Source organism: Convolutriloba macropyga, chromosome 11, assembly GCF_964194025.1.
Source record: "Convolutriloba macropyga chromosome 11, txConMacr16.3, whole genome shotgun sequence".
NCBI classification, from domain to species: Eukaryota; Metazoa; Xenacoelomorpha; order Acoela; family Convolutidae; genus Convolutriloba; species Convolutriloba macropyga.
Genome location: NC_134478.1, coordinates 50187310 through 50209945, shown reverse-complemented (window position 1 = coordinate 50209945; position 22636 = coordinate 50187310). Strand labels below are relative to the sequence as shown.

Sequence of the window (22636 nt, the reverse complement as noted above, 5' to 3'; positions counted from 1 at the left end):
TTTACATTGTATAGACAAAATGATCGTTACAATTATTACATGCTATTACATAACATTTTACTATGTTGTGACAAGTGTTCTCTAAACTCACTAGTGGGTTTAAACGGAAAAGATCCGCGCCCCTTGACGTGCTGAAATTTTGATGAAAAAGAACAGGACTAGTAGGTCAAAAGCGGTAAATTTGTTTTCTGCGCAATTACAATGACACTGAAAAATTAGAAACTATTATTTGTTTAGCGCAGAGAAATGAAACAATTACAGTAATCAAGATTTCTGCTATAAAATGTGCTGCTTTTTGTACAATATCTCATAGGTTTTTACAGATCAACAATACATATATTTTTTGTAAAGAACTGGGATTCTATTCAACTTCTGCCTCTTCGATTACTTCTGATTTTTGTGGGTTTATTTTGTTCAAGGAAACTCTTTTCGGTTTTGCGACAACATTGAACTTGATGGAGCTGTGATTTTTGTATGTCTGTTTGGGATACTGACCGATTTTTATATTCAAAAAAACGGGTCTAGGAAATAAACCCCCACGGAAAAAACCCATGGAAATAAACCCTAATTTCAAAGTTGAATTTTGGTCGCGATAAATTGTTCGGTTGTAATAGTTTCATATCAAGTCCCACGGGCCGCTGAGGCATGACCATGGCCCACTAGTCATGGCCAAACGGGCCAAATGCGCAACTCCTTAATAGTAAAAAGGGGGTTTGATTTCGTGGGGATTTATTTTTGTGGGGTTTATTTCCGTGGGAGTTTAATTCCGTAAGGGTTTATTTGCTACCTAAAATGAAGCGCGGTTTTTTCCCGTGGGAGTTTTTTTCCGCAACCGCTAAAAAACAATAGCTTAGTATAAATCCAAAACTTCTTACGGCCTTATACGGCACGTTACTAAACTTTGTAATTTCGAATTGTTTCGAGGCAAAGTTTTATGACCATCGGACGTAATCAAAGACTAATACTGAGTTGGGAATAGGTACCTTATAGATCTTGAGAAAAAATTGTTACTGCCTTAAACGTCGCCTTATCTTTTTCAGAGGTGTAAGAATTTAAAACCACTGATTGAAAGAAGTAAAAAAAATTCATTGAAATCAAGGTTTAAATTGTAAGCAATTTCAATGGTTCAGAATTCAGAAATTGGCGACGGTTAATTTTGGCTATTATGCCGTGGAAAACTAACTTTTACGGCTTTATAGGGCGCCGTACTATGTTTCATATTTTTCCGGCGCCATATAGGTCTTAGTAAGTCTTCAAACAATTGTCTAATGTGCGCAAACTGGGCAACTTGAAATTTAGATCATATCATGTATGCTCAAAAATTGAAAAAGTCTCGGAAAAAGGAAAAATGAGTGACTCCAGAAATAACAATTGTGACTTTCACGAAAACTTCTTAACTCATCTAAACGTTTAAAACCCCCTCCGACCCCTCTTCGTTTATATTCTGGGTAATCAGTTAGGCTTCAAAGCAAGGTTAACTATTGTCCCTTTCTCTTGTATTTAACCATCAATTGCAAAAAAAACATTATCGTGTGACAAAACGATATTACATGGGCTCAAAGTAATAGTTTTAGCTAATTTCTTGACTATCAATAAATATAAAGATAAATCGGGTCAAGACCGAATGTTCAACTTGTAAAAACTGGCGAGTTTCTTGCAAAAGATTTTTAAAATGTAAGAATTTGCAAGTTTTTTTGCAAAACATGGTTAACTTCAAGAACCTGCAAGCCGAGTGGTTAACTTGTAAGAAATTGCAGGTCGAACGGTTAATCTGCGAGTTGCATGGTCAACTTGTAAGTTTCTTGCGAGCTCGTTCCGGTTAAGTTCAAAGCTTAATGGTTAAATCCATTCAACATTCAAAAACCGTAGAAAGCACAAGAGAGTTAGTTGCTCAGTTTGGATAACATAATGCAATGCGGCCTAAGCTGAAAAAGGGTAACTTTTCAATTTTATCATTTCTAGAGGTCCTTTTGCAATTAACAAATAGGAGATCTCCATTCGATTCTTCTCGATTGCATTATTAAAACCGTTCCTCAAATTTAATACTCTTATTGACTATTATTAAAGTTTGAAATCAAATGTCAATATTCTCTCCAAAAAAATAGTGACATCTATACTGATATAATCTGTGTACTTTTATAGCTTGCAATGTTCTTTTGTGGCTAAAAAAATGCCGACTCGTTATTTGGTAACAAAATACTTTTTAAGAAATTGAGTACGAACCCGGACCTTGCTCGCTGTGAGCTTCAGCGCTGTACCATTCACTTTCAATTGTAATCATTACTGTACCAGACAAACAGCAGTATAAATAAATTTGTCAGTCTGCCCCGACTCCATTAGGAGTTTTCACATTACTCTCATCATCAGACTGTACATAAAAAGAACATAGCAAATTTTGAAAATTTCGAATAACTCGATTGCATGCATGAGTATTTAAACTGGCGATAACCTCAAAAGCAATTCTATTTCCAACTAAACCATATATTGGTGCATTTACATCTTTGGGTGGAAGCGGTGGAAGTCGGCGGATGTCGGTATAGGACGGTGGAGGTCGGTGGTGGAGGTTGGTGGAGGTTGGTGGAGGTCGGCGAAGTTCGGTGAAGGTAGAAGGGGGTTGGAGGTTGGTGGAAGTAGAAGGTGGTGGAGGGCGGTGGAGGTCGATGCGCAATTCAGAATTAGTTGTGGTGTAGTAGTAGTAAAAGTGGTAGTAGTAGTACACGTTTTGTGCTTTCGCCAGTGGAGTGTCAATCCCAGTGTTTATCAATGTTTTTGACTTAATCTTATTCCAGTGTCTATATAACAGACTCAATGGTTTTCATATGTTGTGTGTTTCAAATTTGATTGATAGTTGTTTTGTCCCGAAAGTTGTTCCTGAACCGCTAAAAAAATAGCTTAGTATAAATCCAAAACTTCTTACGGCCTTATGCGGCACCTTTGTAAACTCTGTAAAATCGAATTGTTTCGAGGCAAAGTTTTATGACCATCGGACGTAATGAAAGACTAATACTGAGTTGGGAAAAGGTACCTTAAAGATCTTGAGAAAAAATTGTTACTGCATTAACCGCCACCTTATTTTTTTCAGATGTGTGAGAATTTAAAACCACTGATTGAAAGTAGTAAAAAAATTTTCATTGAAATAAAGGTTAAAGTTCTAAGCAATTTCAATGATTCAGAATTCAGAATTTGGCGACGATTAATTTTGGCTATTATGCAGTCGAAACCTAACTTTTACGGCCTTATAGGGCGCCGTACTATGTTTCATATTTTTACGGCGCCATATAGGTCCTAGTAAGTCTTCAAACATTTGACTAATGTGCGCAAACTGAGCAACTTGAAATGTAGATCATATCATGTATGCTCAAAAATTGAAAAGGTCTCGGAAAAAGGAAAAATGAGTGACTCTAGAAACAACAATTGTGACTTCCACGAAAACTACATAACTCATCTAAACGTTTGAAAACCCCTCCGGCCACTCTTCGTTTATATTCTGAGTAATCAGTTAGGCTTCAAAGCAAGGTTGAGTATTGTCCCTTTCTCTTGTATTTAACCATCAATTGTAAAAAAAATATTTATGGTGGGATAAAAACGATATTATATGGGCTCAAAGTAATAGTTTTAGCTAATTTCTTGGCTATCATTAATTATAGAGATAAATGGGGTCAAGACCGAATGGTCAACTTGTACAAACTTGCGAGTTTCTTGCAAAAGATGATTAAATTGTAAGAATTTGCAAGTTTTTTCGCAAAACATGTTTAACTTCAAGAACCTGCAAGCCAAGTGGTTAACTTGTAAGAAATTACAGGTCAAACGGTTAACTTGCGAGTTGCATGGTCAAAATGTAAGTTTCTTGCGAGTTCGTTCCGGTTAAGTTCAAAGCTTAATGGTTAAATCCATTTAACATTCATAAACCGTAGAAAGCACAAGAGAGTTAGTTGCTCCATTTGGATAACATAATGCAATGCGGCCTAAGCTGAAAAAATGGTAACTTTTCAATTTTATCAACTCTAGAGGTCCTTTTGCAATTAACAAATAGGAGATCTCCATTCGATTCTTCTCGATTGCATTATTAAAACCGTTCCTCAAATTTAATACCCTTATTGACTATTATTGAACTTTCAAATCAAATGTCCTTATTTTCTCAAAAAAATCAGTGCCATCTATACTAATATAATCTGTGTACATTCATAGCTTGCAATGTTCTTTTTTGCCTAAAAATATGCCGACTCGTTATTTGGTAACAAAATACTTTTTAAGAAGTTGAGTACGAAACCGGACCTTGGTCGCTGTACCATTGACTTTCAATTGTAACCATTACTGTACCAGACAAACAGCAGTATAAATAATTTTGTGAGTCTGCCCCGACTCCATTAGGAAACATCCAAGTCTCTCCCTCTTCTTCACAGCCTCATTTACATTTTTGGCCAACACTGCACAGAGTTTTCACATTATCTCGTCATCAGACTGTACATACAAAGAACATAGCAAATTTTGAATAACTCGATCGCATGGATGAGTATTTAAACTGGCGATACCCTCAAAAGCTATTCTATTTCCAACTATACCATATATTGGTGCCTTTACATCTTTGGGTGGAAGCGGTGGAAGTCGGCGGATGTCGATAGAGTTCGGTGGAGGTCGGTGGTGGAGGTCGGTGGCGGAAGTCGGTGGAGGTCGGTGGAGGTCGGCGGAGGTCGGTGAAGGTAGAAGGGTTTGGAGGTTGGTGGAGGTCGAAGGGGGTGGAGGTCGGTGGAGGTCAATGCGCGATTCATAATTAGTTGTGGTGTGGTAGTAGGAGTAAAAGTAGAAGTAGTAGTAGTACAAGTTTTGTGCTTTCGCCAGTGGAGTGTCAATCCCAGTGTTTATCAGTGTATTTGACTTAATCTTATTCCAGTGTCTAAATAACAGACTCAATGGTTTTCATATGTTGTGTGTTTCAAATTTGATTGAAAGTTGTTTTGTCCCGAAAGTTGTTGCTGATTGAAAGTTGATTGAAAATCTCATTGAAAGTTGTTGTGATTAGCTTTGTTTATTGAAATGGCACAAATAACAATCGAGTTTTCTATTGAAGAGTCACTTATTAATTGCGAGTCACCCTTGCTTCTTGCTCTAACCCACCCCGATGCATCGTTATGCCATGGCATTGTTTTGTTCTAGTCATTTTTTAGCACTAGAGGATGAGAGGGAAGAGATGTTGGTGAAGTTGAATCGTACAAGAGGGGCGCAAATCACAATATCGACCTGGCTGTTAAGAAGCGGCTTGCGAAAAATTGTAAGTGCTCGTATTGTGACAATGTGTCACGTGCACAATATCTTAATGCGCTCCACATTGCAAAAATACACGAAGTGTGCATTGAACCACATAATTGTGATCTCCTACGAGTTCAAAACAATATATTCGTCAAATCGAAAGCGCCATTATCAGAGATCTCGCACCAACATCAAAGTAACTTTAAAGTCGGAATTGTCAAGTTCGTAGTCAATTTTCATCAGTAATTGTCAGTCTTCATTGCCGAGAGTTTGATTGTTACCTTGTTGTAAATTTTTGTTTTAGTGTTTTGTTTATTGTTTACTGATTTTTTTGGCTCATGTCAGATTTTTGGTGTTACTTGTTACAGTTACGTGTCACTTGTTTAATTGTTACTGATGTCTCTTCGTTGTGAAAAACTTTGAGCCATTGTTAATTCCTCATTAGAATGGACATGCCTTAGCGGCCCGTGGGACTTGATATGAATCTATCACAACCGAACAAAATATCACTATAGAACTTGTTATATGCTGTATAATAAATGAGCGCTCAAATCTGATTGGTCAAAACGCAACTTAAACAATTTAATTTTCGATCTTTTGTCCCAATTTTTGCTTTCGATCTGTTGTCTTTCGATCTATTGTCCTAGCACCACTTTGAATATCGCTTAACACGTTTCGTGTCTTCTTTGACATTGTTTTTTAATCAGAAAGCTAACATTGCCCAAATTTATTCTTGCATTCAGATAACATGCATACAGAAATTGTATAGTCTATTTTATAATAACTGTCGGGTCAACTGAACTTCTTTTTTAAAGCGGCTAAAGTTGATATTTTTGACAGGTTTTCGTTATTGTACAGGTTGTCCTCAAGAAGAGTAATGGTATCCGCAGCAATCAGCAAATTGTCACAAAATTACTTGGTATATGTGATCTCCAAAAATTCTGATCCACTCATTTGCCAATAAATAAGTTTAGGAAAATTAATTTTTAATATTAAGTAAATTCATAAAACCATTTTTGATAAAAAACCATTTTCATAAAAACATTCTACTAATTTTAAGTTTTATATCATCGACACCCTATGGTCATAATTTTGGCCATGACCCCTATGGTTATAACTTACTCAACAGCAAACTCAAAGATGGGTATCATGAATACAATGAGATGGACGAAACAGCACGGATCCCTAAAATAGACCTTTCCGACGGATCTTTGTACCTGCATGTGATTTCCGTTTCCTCTGTGTGCACTGCTCTCGAGAGCAGTTGAAATCCAAAATTGTTCTCTGGGCCGAACAGCCAGTCCCCCAACCTCCTTGTAGAACGGCATTAATCGTCTGTGACTACCCTCTGAAATAATGAAAACCCGCCCGGGTCGAGGTGTCACCGCCATTAACCGCAAAATTATGTAAGATAAGCGGTGAATGCGGAAAATTTTGTAAGATAAGCGGTGAATGCGGTGAACTTACATAAATCAGGTGGTGAATGCGGTGAAAAAAACCTTAATCGCCTGGTAGCGGTGAAATTACATAATTATACCGCTGAATTTAGCGGTGAAATTACATAAATTCACCGCCTCGAAACAAAATGTCCAAATTATGTAAGATAAGCGATGAATGCGGTGAAATTACATATATTCAACGCTTAATTTAGTGATGAACTTACATAAATTCACCGCTTCGAAAAAGGTGTTAAAATTTGGCGAGAAGAACAGTGAATGCGGTGAAATTACATAAATTCACCGCTTAACTTAATGGTGAACTTACATAAATCACCGCTTAGAAAAAAGTGGTAAAATTGTGTGAGAACAGCAGTGAAAGCGGTGAAATTACAAGAAATCACCGCTTGTTTTAATGGTGAAACTACACAAACTCAGCGCTTGGAAAAAAGTGTTAAAATTTGGTGAAAACAGCGCTGAATGAGGTCTAATTACAAAAATTCAATGCTTGTTTTAGTGGTGAAATTACACAACCTCACCGCTTGGAAAAAAGTGCTATAATTGCACGAAAACAACAGTTTTTTGAATCCGTAGCTTTTGGAAATTTAATAATTTTTTGTTTTTTTTTTAAATCGTGAAACCCTTGTTTGATTTTTTTTGTCAAAACTCACAAAATACCCTGGCCTTAGGATGAGGTGGGAATTTTTTCCCACTTCGCAGTAGAGGTTTTGGGTGTTCAGTAATTAATGAGTGTTCTTTACTTGCGTCCTGATAAGTCTACGTTGCGATGTTTTTGGTCGTTTTGCGTGATTTTCCTAGGAATTGGGGTCTTATAATAGCCCGAAAATTGGGCTAGGCCTAATGTTCTTGACGATTTCTCCCAATCTACTTTACCAAGTGAGACGCTCATTGCTGCAATTTGTCGGCACTAACCTCCGTTTTTTTTAGTGTTTAATTGGTCTCTCAAATTGGCCTAATCGAAAAGTTTTTAATGTTTATAATTGAAAAAATTCGAAGTAAAATTTTGTTGTATTTTAGGGGCACGCTTCACGTTTCAGATTTTTTTTCCTAAACTACTTTGTCAATTTGGCCGGGAATAATAGCGTTTTGTTTAATTTAAGTTTTCATGGTATGCAGTTTTTAATTGTTGTCTAAACTGACATGATCGGAAGGTTATTAAGCTGTAAATTTTAAAATTCAAGAAATAAAAATTGTTATAAATTTATTTAGTATTGATGTTTTTTTCTTCTAAATTGGGTTAGTGTTAATTTCGTTATTCAGACTTTTTGGTCTATAGAGCTTTTCGACTCCTTAGTTTTCGGGAATTCATTTTTTGTTGGCAAAATCTTGATTTTGCCGGAAGTTGGCGTTTCCCATTAGCTCAAAAATCCGGGTACGCTTCATGTGTTTGACAATTTTTCTAAAACTACTGTACAAAATTGCATGGTTCTAATTTCATTTGTTGACACCAAACATTTCTTGAATGTAGCGTTTAGTTGTTTCCTGAAATCGGCCTACTCAAAAAGTTATTAATGTTTAAATTTAAAAAAAAGTTCGAAAAATTTTTTTTGTGGCCCACGCTTAATTCTTCTGATGATTTTTCTTAAACTATTCCGCCAATTTGGTCGTGCACAGTCCTGTTTTACTAATTCTAAGTTTTTACAGGCGTGCCGTTTTTTAATTGGTGTCTCAATTGGCCTGCTCAGAAGGTGATTAGACTTAAATCTGAAAAAAGTTAAAAATAATGATGTCTCAATTTTTTTTTCAGTACTGATGTAGTTTTTCTTCTAAATATGGTTATTATTACTTGCAATTTGTATTATTTAGGCTTTGTTTGGGTCCTTGAAGCTTTTCGAATCCTTAGTTTTTGGAAATTCATTAATTTTTTTTGCAAAAACATTTAATTCTCGTTCGAGTTACATTTTTGTCAAAAGACCCAAAACACACCGGCCTTTATGGCGAGGTGGGATTTTTCCCACTTCGAAAAAGAACTTTTGGGTATTCAATAACTACAGAGTGGATCTGAATTGCGCTCAGAATGGTCTACGTGGCGCCGTTATTGCGCGAAGAAACTGGGCTCTCGCAATAGCCGAAAAATCGGGGTACGGTTCATGTCATCAAAGATTTCTCCATAACTACTGTACCAAATTGCACGGGAATTGTCGCATTTTACTGAAACTAAGCTTTTATTTCTTGCAACGTTTAGTTGAGTTCCCAAATCAGCCTAATCGAAAAGTTAATAATGTTAAAATTTAAAAAAATGGAAGTAAAAAATATATTTTCGGGGGCACGCTTATGGTTTTTGACAATTTCTGCAGAGCTACTTAACCAATTTGGCCAGTCATAGTTGCGTTTTAAGGACTGGGAGATTTGTAAAGGCCTGCAGTCTTTAATTGTTGTCTAAATTGGCCTGCTCCGAACGTTTTTAAACTGTAAGTTTTTAAATTTTAAAAAATAATGATGTTTTAAATGTTTTCCAGTACTGATTTAATTATTCTTCTAATTTGGGTTATTGTAGCTTGCAAATTGTGTTATTTAGGCTTGGTTTGTGTCTCTGAAGCTTTAGGATACTTTGTTTTTGTCATTTCAACAACTTTTTTATCATTTCCGAAATCATGAAATTCTTGTTAGATTTCTTTTTTTTATCAAAACACACAAAACACCCTGGCCTCTAGGGCGAGGTGGGAAATTTTTCCCACTTCGCAGTAGAGGTTTTGGGCGTTCCGTATCTTATGAGTGGACTTGAATTGCCTTCAGATTTGTCTACGTGGCACCGTTTTTAGCCGTTTTGCTAGTGTTTGTGAGAAATTGGGCTCTCCCAATAGCCCAAAAATCGTAGTCTGCTTCATGTCATCAAAGATTTCTCCAAAACTACACTACCAAATTAAACGGGCATAGGCGCGTTTTGTTGCTTATGAAACCCTTGTGATTGATGTATTCAATTGTTGTTCTGAGTCAATAACCGAAAAAAGTTATTCATGTCCAAACTTTGAGAAAATTTGTAATTTTTGGTCATATGGGGGCTTTTTTGGTCATTTTCGATTTTCTCATTCAATTTTTGACCAAAATGAGTTGTTACTGGCTTGATCTGTTGCTGTTAGGACGTTCTTCTCTGCAATGGCTAGTCACATTCCTGAAAATATCCCTTAGAACACTTATTTACTGATCAATGCAGAAAATTAAAAGTTTTTTCTCAAATTTTATGGCAGAGGGGTGTTTTGCGCAATTGAACAAATTTTTCGGCGTGCGTTTTTTGTTTTCTAGAGACTATTTAGGTTGTTGAAGCTAATTGTGTCAAATATTGGGGTTAATTCAACAATTTATCTTTTTTCGCGATTTCATCAAAATTCTGTGGATGTTGTTTTATGTCAAAACACACAGAACATAATAGCCTTCATGGTGAGGTGGGAAAATTTTTCCCACCTCACCATGAAGGTTTGACGTGACCTAGAACTTGGAAGTGGACCAGAATTACACCCACAAATACGCCGGGAACGCTGTTTCACGTTGTTTTACGTCGGTTCCGGAGATCTTGGGCTTCGATTTTAGCCCAAAAAATGGGGTACAGAACAGTATATTGTTAATAACTCCTAAAGTACTGAACCAAATTAAACGGGAGTGGTCGCATTTTGTTAGCACTGAACCCCTCTTGCTTGCAGTATTTCGTTGGTTTCCTAAATCGGCCTAGTCAAAAAGTTATTAATGTTCAAAGTTGAAATAGTTCGAATTTTCGGGCTATTCTGGGTGACCCAAATTTCGGTACTACAAAACACCCGATTTACCCAATAAATGTTAGTGTTTTAGAATCCTCAGTTACTGGGGAGTGTCCCCATATATATTTTTCATACTAGTTTATGATGTTCAGACAGTCAATTTGGCCTCTGAACAGATGTCACTTCGCTTTTTCGCAATTTGGTACGGTACCTTGTTTTTGCTATAACTCCTTCTACAGTGCACCGATTGGGCTCAGTTTTTAATATGATGCGTATCTCAAGCAGTGCTACAAACGGTACCAAAGGCGTTTGTTTTTGTTCAGCCGTTTTCGAGAAACTGCCCTGTAAACTTGACCCCATTTTTGACCCCCGAAGCGGATGACGGTCAGTCTGATCACTTTTTTCACTTTGTGAAAACCCGAATTAACGGACAAATGTTAGTGTTTCAGAATCCTCAGTTTATGCTGAGTATCCCTATATATATTTTTTATGGTGTATTACGTAGTCCAGGTGGTCAATTTTAGCGAAACCTGCTCCGTACTTCTCCTATTTAGTCATTTGGTACGGTACCTTTATGTTGGAATATGTCCTCGTAGATTGAACCGATTTTTGATCTGTTTGTTGATTTGAACTCAGCGTGAGCCGTACTTGAATCCCTGTAAATGGCGTTTTGTTTCTTTCAGCCGCTTTCGAGAAATTGGCCAGGACACATACCTCCATTTTTACCTATTGGTGTCCGGGTACATTTCGGGTATGTACATGTTAGACCAACAAAAAAATGGAATTTAGCCCCGCGAATTGGTTCTTTAGACTCCCCTGATGGAGAGCATTCTCCTCGTATATGTTTTATACGGCGTTTTCCGTAGTTCAGAAGGTCAATTTTAGCTCTGAAAGTGACGTATCGCTCTTCTGGGGTCAGTTGGTACGGTACCTTATTTTTGCTATAACTCGTCGAATAATGCAACGATTGGGCTCATTTTTTAATATGATGCGTATCTCAAGCAGTGCTACAAACTGTACTAAGCGGGTTTATTTTTGTTCAGTCGTTATAGAGAAATTGGCCAGTAAACTTGCCCTCGTTTTAGCCCCAGAAGAGGTTGACACCAGTGGTGACACCAGTGGTGACACCTTGAAGCTTTGAAGTGTGTTTTAGAAAAATAGTGTTTTGAATAGCCCGTCTAACGTAGATTCCGAATATATATACTTTATATATCATTTTCTGTGGTTTAGGTGTTCAATTTTAGCTCTGGAGGTGGTGTATCTCTCCTCCATGGTCATTTGGTACGGTACTTTCTTTTTGCTATAACTCCTCGAAGAATGTACCGATTGGGCTCATTTTTTAATATGATGCGTATCTCAAGCATTGCTACAAAGGGTACTAAGGGTGTTTGTTTTTGTTCAGCCGTTTTTGAGAAATTGGCCAGGGAACTTGGCCCCGATTGACCTCCTGGGGAGAAAAACACCACTGCCCATCGACTTTGAATTTCTAAGTACTTATCAGAAACAAGTGATGGTATATATAGTTTTAAAGCCCGTTTCACGGGCACTTCAATGAGCTATGTCTCGTTTCGATTGGTTCAGTATTTCAGAAGTTATTAACAATTTCCGACCTCGAACCTCCGAAAATGACCACATGCTCACTCCTCGATCTTTAATTTTTCTTTAATCAGAGTGTTTATGTTAACAACCGGTTAATATGAGTTACAATATCATTGTATCAAACTTTTAAGACTATGTTGAACGTTTTTGGTTTGCTCTTCGGGAAACAATAATCGAACGAGCGTTTGGTACCAATTGAAAAAAGGGCATGGTGACTGAATGGTCCGGAATAGGTCTTTTTCATCGGGTCAAGGAGTTGTTCAAATCGAACCAAACTCGGTATGTATTATCCCCTGTGTATATAGTGTCTAAAACAAAAAGAATTTTTGCTAAAGCTTGCCTAGGAATAAAGTTAGTTTTTCATACGGAAATTTGCGAATTTCGCTATTAGCGAATTTTAAAAATAGGTCTTCTTTATTGAATCAAGGAGTTGTTCAAAGTGAACCAAATTGATATCCCAAACTACCAGTACTATTTAGGTTGTAATGCAAAACGAATGGTTGTGCTAACTTTCCTAGAAAGAAAGTTCGTATTTCATACGGAAATTTCCTATTATCTCCGAATAATTTTGAATAAGTTTACTTAAGAATAGGTCTTTTTCATTGGATCAAGGAGTTGTTCAAAGCAAACCAAACTTGGTATGGAGAATCTCCTGTGTAATAAGATTATAATAAACCGGCAATTCGTGCTTTGGGGTCAATACTTCAAAAACTCGTAGAGTAGAAATGTTAAGTTCGGAAAGCTATAGCAATTTTTTTTGTTTTACTCTCTAGATACACGTGGTTTGGCTCGATTTGAACAACTCCTTGACCGCATGAAAAAGACTTATTCCGGATGATTCAGTCACCATGCCCTTTTTTCAATTGGTACCAAACGCTCGTTCGGTTATTGTTTCCCGAAGAGCAAACCAAAAACGTTCAACATAGGCTTTAAAGTTTGATACGATGATATTGTAACTCATATTAACTGGTTGTTAACATAAACACTCTGATTAAAGAAAAATTAAAGATCGAGGAGTGAGCATGTGGTCATTTTCGGAGGTTCGATGTCGAAAATCCATAATTGAAAATTAAATATTCCAAATAATCGCAAATTTCCGTATGAAAAGCTAACTTTTTTCCTAGGCAAGCTATAGCAAAAATTCTTTTTTTAGACTCTATATATACAGGGGATGCTCCATGCCGAATTTGGTTTGATTTGAAAAACTCCTCGACCCGATGATAAAGGCCTATTTTTAAAATTCTATGATCGCAATATAGTAGTCTATGTGTTGTCAAATTTCGAGCTCTAAGAACTCTCTATTTAGTGTTTCAACTTAAATTGTTTTTCAACTTATTCAAGGACTTAATCAATTAGTTTGAGGATCTAAGGAGGAGTGTCAATATATAGAAAGAGTCTGAAACCGAATGACTTTTTGGCCTAGCTGCCCTTTGAAAAACGTAGTCAATACGCTGTCAAATTTGAGCTCTATCTAAACCGAGCCAGCGGTAAAACTGGGTGCACCCATTCGCGGGTATCAGGGGACGCCACCAAGTGTGAACTGGGACCACCCACCACGGGTCGAAGTGTGACCACTCAGCCCCGGGTATCAGGGGTATAGGATTAGGGTTTAACGATTCGCGTTTGGGGTTTTTCTCTTTAATTTCTCTGACATTTTTTCAGACCTGAGCGTTTAGAACTGATTCAATTGACATTACTGTTTTAGATTCTTTGCCTTCTGCACCTAAAACTTTGATGATGGACCCAAAACGTGTCGGCGTTCCGTATGCAAACTTAGTAGATGAACCCCCAAAAAAGAAGTTTAAGCCGAGCTTCTCGAAACAGCAAATCCAGGGACGATTGTGGAAGGAGATAAATGGACAAAAACTCGAGTTTCTGTATAACAACTTTGATAATGAGAAGAAGATCAATACTGCAATCGTGGGAGATTCCATTGTGGACTCCCTTTGTGTAGATGCATGCGTATCTTTGTCTCTGTCTGGTGGCAGAGTGGAACAGTTCTATGCCCTTTTGGACACCTTAGAGAGTTACAAAAGTGTCATTTTCATAATTGGGGGAAACAATCTCTCTTACTTTAATGAGGCGGGGGAGGAACCCGAAATTGTTATGGGAAAGATACGAAAGTTCTATAATGCGATTCGAGACTTGCCACAGAAACCCAAAGTAGTCGCCTGCACAGCGCTAAAGAGATGCCAGGCTAAGCATTTTAACATCGACCGGTTTAATGCAATGCTGACCAGTTCTTCCATCGATTTTTATCGTATGCACCAGCATGTGCATAAGGCAAAATGCTTTAAAGACAGTGATGGGATTCACCTAACAGAAGAAGGTTTCCATGCGCTCGCTTGTGGAATCAACAAATGTATCATAGAGAAAAAACTTGATTGATTGATTGATTGAAGTCCTTACTTGCAGTCCTTTTGGTTTATTTATAATTTGCCACTTCATATGACATTGTTTGAGCAGTTTCAGTTTGACCAGTGTCAATTTGACCGGTTGCAATTTGACTTTATTTGTTTTATACATTTTCGTTCTCTGGTGGTTTTATATTTTGATAACATTGAATTCTTAGTTTCTTGTATTTTTTTGGAACATTTTGCTACTGTAGTTGCATATGATCTGAAACAAAGCTGTAGTGACCACTGGAAAATAAAGTTGTTTTGCGAGAGAAAATTCTTTCATAATTTGTATAGGAAAAACTTTTTCGGCGGGCGAATTGCTCGCTGCGGCTTAAATAAAATAGAAATATCTGCGGACTTGTACAGCGGGCGTTTTGTCTGCTGCGGCCTATGAGAATAATTGATTAGATTTACTTGCGTAATTCAGTGGACATTTTGTTTGCTGCGAAATAGGTCTAATAGCGTACTTTTTCAGCGGGCGAATTGCTCGCTGCGGCTTAAATAAAATAGAAATACCTGCGGACTTGTACAGCGGGCGTTTTGTCTGCTGCGGCCTATGAGAATAATTGATTAGATTTACTTGCGTAAATCAGTGGGCATTTTGTCTGCTGCGAAATAGGTCTAATAGCGTACTTTTTCAGCGGGCGAATTGCTCGCTGCGGCTTAAATGAAATAGAAGTATCTGCGGACTTGTACAGCGGGCGTTTTGTCTGCTGCGGTCTATGAGAATAATTGATTAGATTTACTTGCGTAAATCAGTGGGCATTTTGTCTGCTGCGAAATAGGTCTAATAGCGTACTTTTTCGGCGGGCGAATTGCTCGCTGCGGCTTAAATAAAATAGAAATACCTGCGGACTTGTACAGCGGGCGTTTTGTCTGCTGCGGCCTATGAGAATAATTGATTAGATTTACTTGCGTAATTCAGTGAACATTTTGTCTGCTGCGAAATAGGTCTAATAGCGTACTTTTTCAGCGGGCAAATTGCTCGCTGCGGCTTAAATAAAATAGAAATATCTGCGGACTTGTACAGCGGGCGTTTTGTCTGCTGCGGCCTATGAGAATAATTGATTAGATTTACTTGCGTAATTCAGTGGACATTTTGTCTGCTGCGAAATAGGTCTAATAGCGTACTTTTTCAGTGGGCGAATTGCTCGCTGCGGCTTAAATAAAATAGAAATATCTGCGGACTTGTACAGCGGGCGTTTTGTCTGCTGCGGCCTATGAGAATAATAGATTAGATTTACTTGCGTAATCCAGTGGACATTTTGTCTGCTGCGAAATAGGTCTAATAGCGTACTTTTTCAGCGGGTGAATTGCTCGCTGCGGCTTAAATAAAATAGAAATATCTGCGGACTTGTACAGCGGGCGTTTTGTCTGCTGCGGCCTATGAGAGTAATTGATTAGATTTACTTGCGTAATTCAGTGGACATTTTGTCTGCTGCGAAATAGGTCTAATAGCGTACTTTTTCAGCGGGCAAATTGCTCGCTGCGGCTTAAATAAAATAGAAATATCTGCGGACTTGTACAGCGGGCGTTTTGTCTGCTGCGGCCTATGAGAATAATTGATTAGATTTACTTGCGTAATTCAGTGGACATTTTGTCTGCTGCGAAATAGGTCTAATAGCGTACTTTTTCAGCGGGCGAATTGCTCGCTGCGGCTTAAATAAAATAGAAATATCTGCGGACTTGTACAGTGGGCGTTTTGTCTGCTGCGGCCTATGAGAATAATAGATTAGATTTACTTGCGTAATTCAGTGGACATTTTGTCTGCTGCGAAATAGGTCTTATAGCGTACTTTTTCAGCGGGCGAATTGCTCGCTGCGGCTTAAATAAAATAGAAATATCTGCGGACTTGTACAGCGGGCGTTTTGTCTGCTGCGGCCTATGAGAATAATAGATTAGATTTACTTGCGTAATTCAGTGGACATTTTGTCTGCTGCGAAATAGGTCTTATAGCGTACTTTTTCAGCGGGCGAATTGCTCGCTGGGGCTTAAATGAAATAGAAGTATCTGCGGACTTGTACAGCGGGCGTTTTGTCTGCTGCGGCCTATGATAATAATTGATTAGATTTACTTGCGTAAATCAGTGGGCATTTTGTCTGCTGCGAAATAGGTCTAATAGCGTACTTTTTCTGCGGGCGAACTGCTCGCTGCGGCTTAAATAATTTAAAAGTATCTGCGAGCTTGTACAGGGGGTGTTTTGTCTGCTGTTGCCTATGTGAACAAATGATTAGATTTACTTGCGTAATTTTTAACTGGATCCAAATTGCTCCACTGCTTCCCACTTATAGCATCTCATCCCAAAAGTTACTTCGCCAATTTTAGTTTTCAGAAGTGATGCCACTCAATAAGTTGTTCTGTTATTTGTTCAGAAATGAAGCGGGAGACCTACAGTTCTTAAATTTGATTGATGACCGATGGCTAAAAATGGTCATAACGCAGAAAATAAATCTACAGCTATTGAGTGAAGTAATCTTAAACCTAGAAACAGGTAAGCAAAGCTACTACTTAATCTGTAAAGGCGCCGAAGCTGATGTGAAACGGAGGTATGATGCGGATATCCTGGAGGAAAAGAAGTTGAAATCTCTGCAGTCGAAGACCATCCCCGTGGGCAGCTATCGAAAGCTTGAAAAACAAGTGACAGAAAAGGGATCAGATAATTTAACGAATGTAGTTGTGAGAGAGGAAAGCAGTAAAAATGGAGTTGAAATTTCAGCCTCTGGAAGTGACAACTATATGGCTGTTATTGAGAGTTCTCACCAAAAGGACTTGATGACTAAGAGTGTTTATAAAGAGCCAGTGAAAAGAAAAGCGGACAATGACACGAGGCTCTCTGAATTGATAAGAGAAACGAAGAAAAAAAGCAACTTGGATTCTATGGTTTGTCATTTTTAAAAATAAAAAAGTCTTCTTAAAAATAGTAAGATTCTTGCCAGTAAGGTTCCTAACGTAAAATTATTTTTGTTCAGTGCTGCTACCACCACAAGGATGTATGTGCTCTCCTCAAGTCTGACGAAGCGAAATTTGCTAGCTTTATAAATGATCATGCCCAGGCTATGGCAGACTACAACAAAAAACTTGAGCAAGAAGTGCAAAGTTTTAAGTCATTGGTTAGTTTTCGTGCAATTATTAGCTGCTTGTCCTCGATGACCATTTTTGGGTTCTTGTAGGGCCATGAAGGGACGAAAATTAACGAAGAGGAAGAAAGTGCAGTACCAGAAAATGAAGCTGATGGCGTCGCGTGTGTTCGATTTCTTGAAGGAATTGACTTGTATGACCTTGGTTACGTGAAAAATACAGAGGACGCTGGCAAGAAACTAAGAACCAAAATTTGGAACTGTGACGGTTTGACCGAGAAAATGATTTCGCCTTGTAAAAGTAACCACGATCAACGTGTTGCCGCAACTCCGGAAAAAGTAGCTCAATTTAAGGGTGTGTTTAGTTTTTGTTTCATCACTACAATAGATTGGGCACTGTTAGATTGATAAGTTGGTTTTAGCTCACATCAAAAGACTTTATGGTAAAGCCAAGTTCACAGAAGTCTACCCAAGAGCTCGTAAAGCTGCAAATCAAGCGGGAAGAAATAGAAAGAACTTCCTCGGGAGAAAACAGAGTAAAGATTTGAAAAACAGTGATTCAAAGAGAGAAGAGTCAGAAGTCGGAGATGAGGCGCGAGGTTTTTAGTTTGATTAGTTTGTTAGTCGCTCTGAGTGAAATGGTTTAGTTTTACATTAAGAAGTTTGATGTTAGATTTGATGTACTTAAACATTATTTACCCTGTTGGCATAGCAGATGAGCTAGTATTGTTATAGTTTTAATACGAGTTTGGCATATTTTGTGATGAGAATTTCATAAGCAGGATTTTATTCCTTAATCGTTTTGATTTTGTCCTCGATAAGCAAGCAAATTAATTGAGCCTCTTGTTATCCCCAACTGTTTTGAAATCTTTTTGATTGATAAAAAGGGTGGATTTTTCAAATCAACAAGCCGTAGTTCTAATTAAACAAGCATTGGAGTGCAAGTTCATCATTATAGGTGAGTTCTCTGAGAGGATTCTGGCACACGAAGTTTTTCCAGCTTGGAAAGTTTTGCTGCGTTATTCCATAAATAACTTCCTGTTGGCGCAATTTTTAGATACAATGAAAAAATCTGGCAAAAACAAGAAAAATAAGTATTCTCTCTCTATTGACAAGGAACCTCTGCAGCAGCCAGCTCATCAAAGGAAATTGACATTCGAGGGATGTTCATTTAGTCAACCAATGTTAGCACGTGGCTCCAATGAAGCAATTGATAACCAATTTGAAACGGCAGGACCATCCTCGAGAACACGAGTAAACCCCACAAAAAGACTAAATGAATCTGATTCTGAAGTCGAGATAAACAACTCAGTCAAACTATCTCTGATGAAAGCAGAACAGAAATGGATTTTCGTTGGCTCTAAGGAAGTGCATCTATTGGGTGTTATCAGTGAGCTATGGCCAGAAAATTTCAGCTATATCCAACGATCGACGTTGGAAGAAAATAAAACTACGACTTTGAAAATTGATGGCATGGATGTTTCGTGTCGATTGCTCTTCAAGGGTTCCAAAAAAACTGCAAAAGAAGTCTACAAAAAATATGAGGCGCAATTGAAAAGTGGTGTGAGACCTGAAAGCTTGAAAGTCACGTTTGTTAAGGTCGATCGTAAACGACAAGTCTTTGATGACGTGAACTTCCTATCAAAGACTGGCACGAATACCAAGCAAAGCTCCTTGCCGGCTTTAGGCGGGTCTCCAAATCAATCAAAGAAACCTCGAATTACCTCCAAGGAGACGACATTGAAGACTCCAACACAAGTGGGGCCAATTGAATTGCGTGATTTACCACCTTGTCCAAAGCTTACACCCGCCAATCGTGGTCAAGACTCAGATCCAGATTCTGATTGCGACATGTTTGAAGAGTTTGCCAACGCTCACGAAATGAGAATGGCTTCTTTGATGAAAGCTTTTAATGAAGAGTGTGTGAGGCAGACCAAGAGAAGGAATTTTCTTCTAGAAACACTAAAGGATCAGGTAATCTTTTTTATAAACATATGACGGTCTTTTTATCGTGAATGAGTTTGGAAATTCAGCTTCTAGATATTCTTCTACAGATACATAAAAACCAGGCAGTCTTTGTTATTAAGGTAGGAAAGGTCTTTTTACGGCTAATGAGCTTCAGAAAAGAGCTTTTGAAAATTTTGATCTGGAAATACCTAATGATTGGTTAATCTTTGAGATAAAGGTATAATTTTTTGTCTTTTAATTGTTATTGAGAGTTTCTAAAAGGCTGCTTTTATAGCGACTGCTGTTAAAAGAGGAGATCCCCTACTTGAAACACAACTTCCAAAGCGTGGATGAGTATCCCGAATGGGAGGTACAACAAACGCCAGTCCTCCATGATGGATTTGATTTAATGACTATCTCCGCAGGAAGCGATGTGGGATCATTTGGACGTTCGATTGGCACTCATCTCTTTTCTTCTGGAGAAATTAACAAGCTGATTTCCCCGAAGCGAACGGCGGACAAAATTCGTTCTCCGGTATCTGACGAGCTTTCGGAAAAATTCAAAAATGTAGTGCGTCAGAAGTATCCGGCAACTCCAAATCTTGCCTACAAAGTGGCAAGGAAATCGTACAATCAGTTCGTTCTAGACAGCTGCAGGTTTGCTGAAAACGAAGGTCATGTTACTGCTACGGCAACTAACAGTTCGTTCCAACCAAGTGACTATTCTGTCGAAAGATCCAATACTCAAGAGCAATTAGATGACGAAGCTTAAATAGAATTAGAGTTATTTAGATTTAGTGTTAATTAGAATTATTGTTTAAAGTTTATCATTGATTGCCAGAAGTCAAATCGCAGTTTTAATCTGTTCAGTCACGTGTGTTTGTGCTGAGAATTTACTAGGAGTCAATTTATTGGTTTTTAAATCAAGTTACAAATGTTTTCGGTGCCAAACTCTAAATTATGTTGTTTAATTGTTTGTTAAAATAGCTTGAAGATAGCTTTTCTGGAAGCATCTTGGTCAGATTGAAAAATTTGAGTGAATTCAAGTTTTGTTTTCCCAGTTCTAATTGCTCGCAGTTATTTTAGTCATGTCTTTCTAATGCATTTTCCGCTAACACTTTTTTGTCGCGCGTTCTGTTGTTACAGCGCAACTGAACCAACAATATTCGGTTATGTTCATATAGTATTGATTGCGAATATGGCTCTTCAGGTGCGAAATGTCAGTTTGTGAAAAGCTAGTGATAGCTGATGCTTTTGTTGTGTCCAATATTTTGAAGCCGCAAGAGCGTAGGCCAATGATGATGTACAAAATTGATGACTTCTCAGATTTTCTTAATGAGGTGAGCTCGAATTCAACTCTTGCCAAGACTTTAGAAGGCTTTTCGAAACTGTACCGGGAGGCAGATAATAGAGGTTACAGAATTTTGCCGGATAAGTTTGGAGGTTTTGGCTTTTTCAATGTAACTGGGAAATTGCTGAAGCCAAAATTTGAGCCACTGGAGGACATTGTTGGAATAATTGAAGAAATTCCCGATAGTTTGAAAGAAAAACTGAGCCCCCTTTCAATTATGAAAAGCAGTTTTACGGAGAAGGAAGTGGTATTGCTTGGAGTGACAAGATTTGTCAATCACAGTTGTTATCCTAACACACGTTATTTCCAGGGATACAGCTGCAATTATTTGCCGTATAAAGCATTGAGACTTCAAGTCATACGGTCAATAAAACCAGGCGAGGAAATAACAGTCGATTACGGAGATTCTTTTTTTGGCAGCTTTGGAGAGTGCAAATGTGATTATTGTGCTGAAAAACACTCTTCTCGAATTGAACCAGATGCGAGCAATCAGGAGGGAAAATTTTTTGCTTCTTGTGAAAATCGTTCAGAGTTTGAAGGCCCGAGTTCAGACAATTCTTCAGAAGGCACGCATGTTTCAAGCCCAACAAAAAAGCAGTCAAAAATTGGCTCCCCTCTTTTGTTTAGTCATTTAACTGAAAACGAGACGTCGTCGGATGATTCAGATGTAGGAAATGCTCTTGCAGAATCTGTTGGCACTTTCTCTGAAAAAGATACCGTTGGGGAGATTTCTGTTAATAGTAAGGCAATATACAGGAAAAGAAGGTTGGGAAGACAGCACAAGGGTAGCGTCAAGGTGCACCGATCTTCTAAAACTGATCCTGTTGAAGTAATTGACGGCTTTATTGAACAGACAGCAAGTTTTTCCGGTCAAATTGATGACGAGCAACCATTTCTATCAGATTATGATCCAGTTCCGATTTCTGATCAAGTGATATCGTCTTCCGTTGCAGCACGCGGCTACTCCTTTTTTACAACTGATGATCAGTCGGAAACAAGTAGCGAACGAAGCCCAGACAGAACGCCATTAGTTAGCTCATCAAGTTTTCCTCAACTGAATTTTCCCGAGAACATTCTATGTGGGAACTCCAACGTTACAGTCCACAATGCCCTAATTTCGCTTCTAACCCTTGTGGCAAAACATGGGGGCTCGGACGAACTTCTATATGATTTGATTAAACGAGAGCAATTTATTCATCCTAATTCTGGGTTCCCGACGCCTTTCAGCGTGAAAATGCTGATTCCTGAACTCTCAAATAACTATACTAAAAGTCACACGTGTTACGATAATGGCGAGTTGATTTGTCTGCATTTTTCTGAACATCTTAGATCTGTTGTAGAGAAAAATCACGAAAATATTCTGAGGTACAGTTCAACCCGAGAACAATATAAAGACTTGAATTTGGAACCCGTCTTAGAAGGTGACTGCATGCGCCTCCGACTGATTGTGAATACAGATGGAGCCATTGTTCGTGATAGTGCGAACGAGTCGGCATACCCTGTGTGGGTTGCTTTAGCGGATCTGCCACCAATTCTTCGATCGAAATATGCGAATATTGTTCTCTGTAGTGTTTGGTATGGAAGTGGGGATTTGCCTTGGGACGATATCTTCAAAAGTTATCAACAGGAAATATCAAGAAAGTTCACTGTAAACGCTGAGGACTATGTTTTTGATGCAAAATTTAAGACAATTGCCTTAATTGTAGATCTTCCTTGCAAGAGTAGTGTCCTTAAAATGAAAAAATTTAACGGGTATTATGGTTGCACTTTATGTGAAATGAGAAGCAAGCATAGGCTTGGGGCCCACTTTTACCCTCACAGCGAAGATTTGAAAATGAGAAAACCGGAAAATCATTATCGCCAATCT

The 22636-nt window shown here is 38.1% G+C and overlaps 1 protein-coding gene across 2 annotated transcripts in view; it reads right to left on the bottom strand.

The window, feature by feature from the left end:
- LOC142349235 (4-galactosyl-N-acetylglucosaminide 3-alpha-L-fucosyltransferase 9-like) overlaps positions 1-22636 on the bottom strand; it is a 110051-nt gene that overhangs the window by 29721 nt on the left and 57694 nt on the right. For both annotated transcript variants that reach the window (XM_075400660.1, XM_075400661.1), the window contains one exon: positions 6465-6595. In XM_075400660.1, the coding sequence (XP_075256775.1) occupies positions 6465-6595 (131 nt within the window). The remainder of the gene's footprint in view (positions 1-6464; positions 6596-22636) is intronic.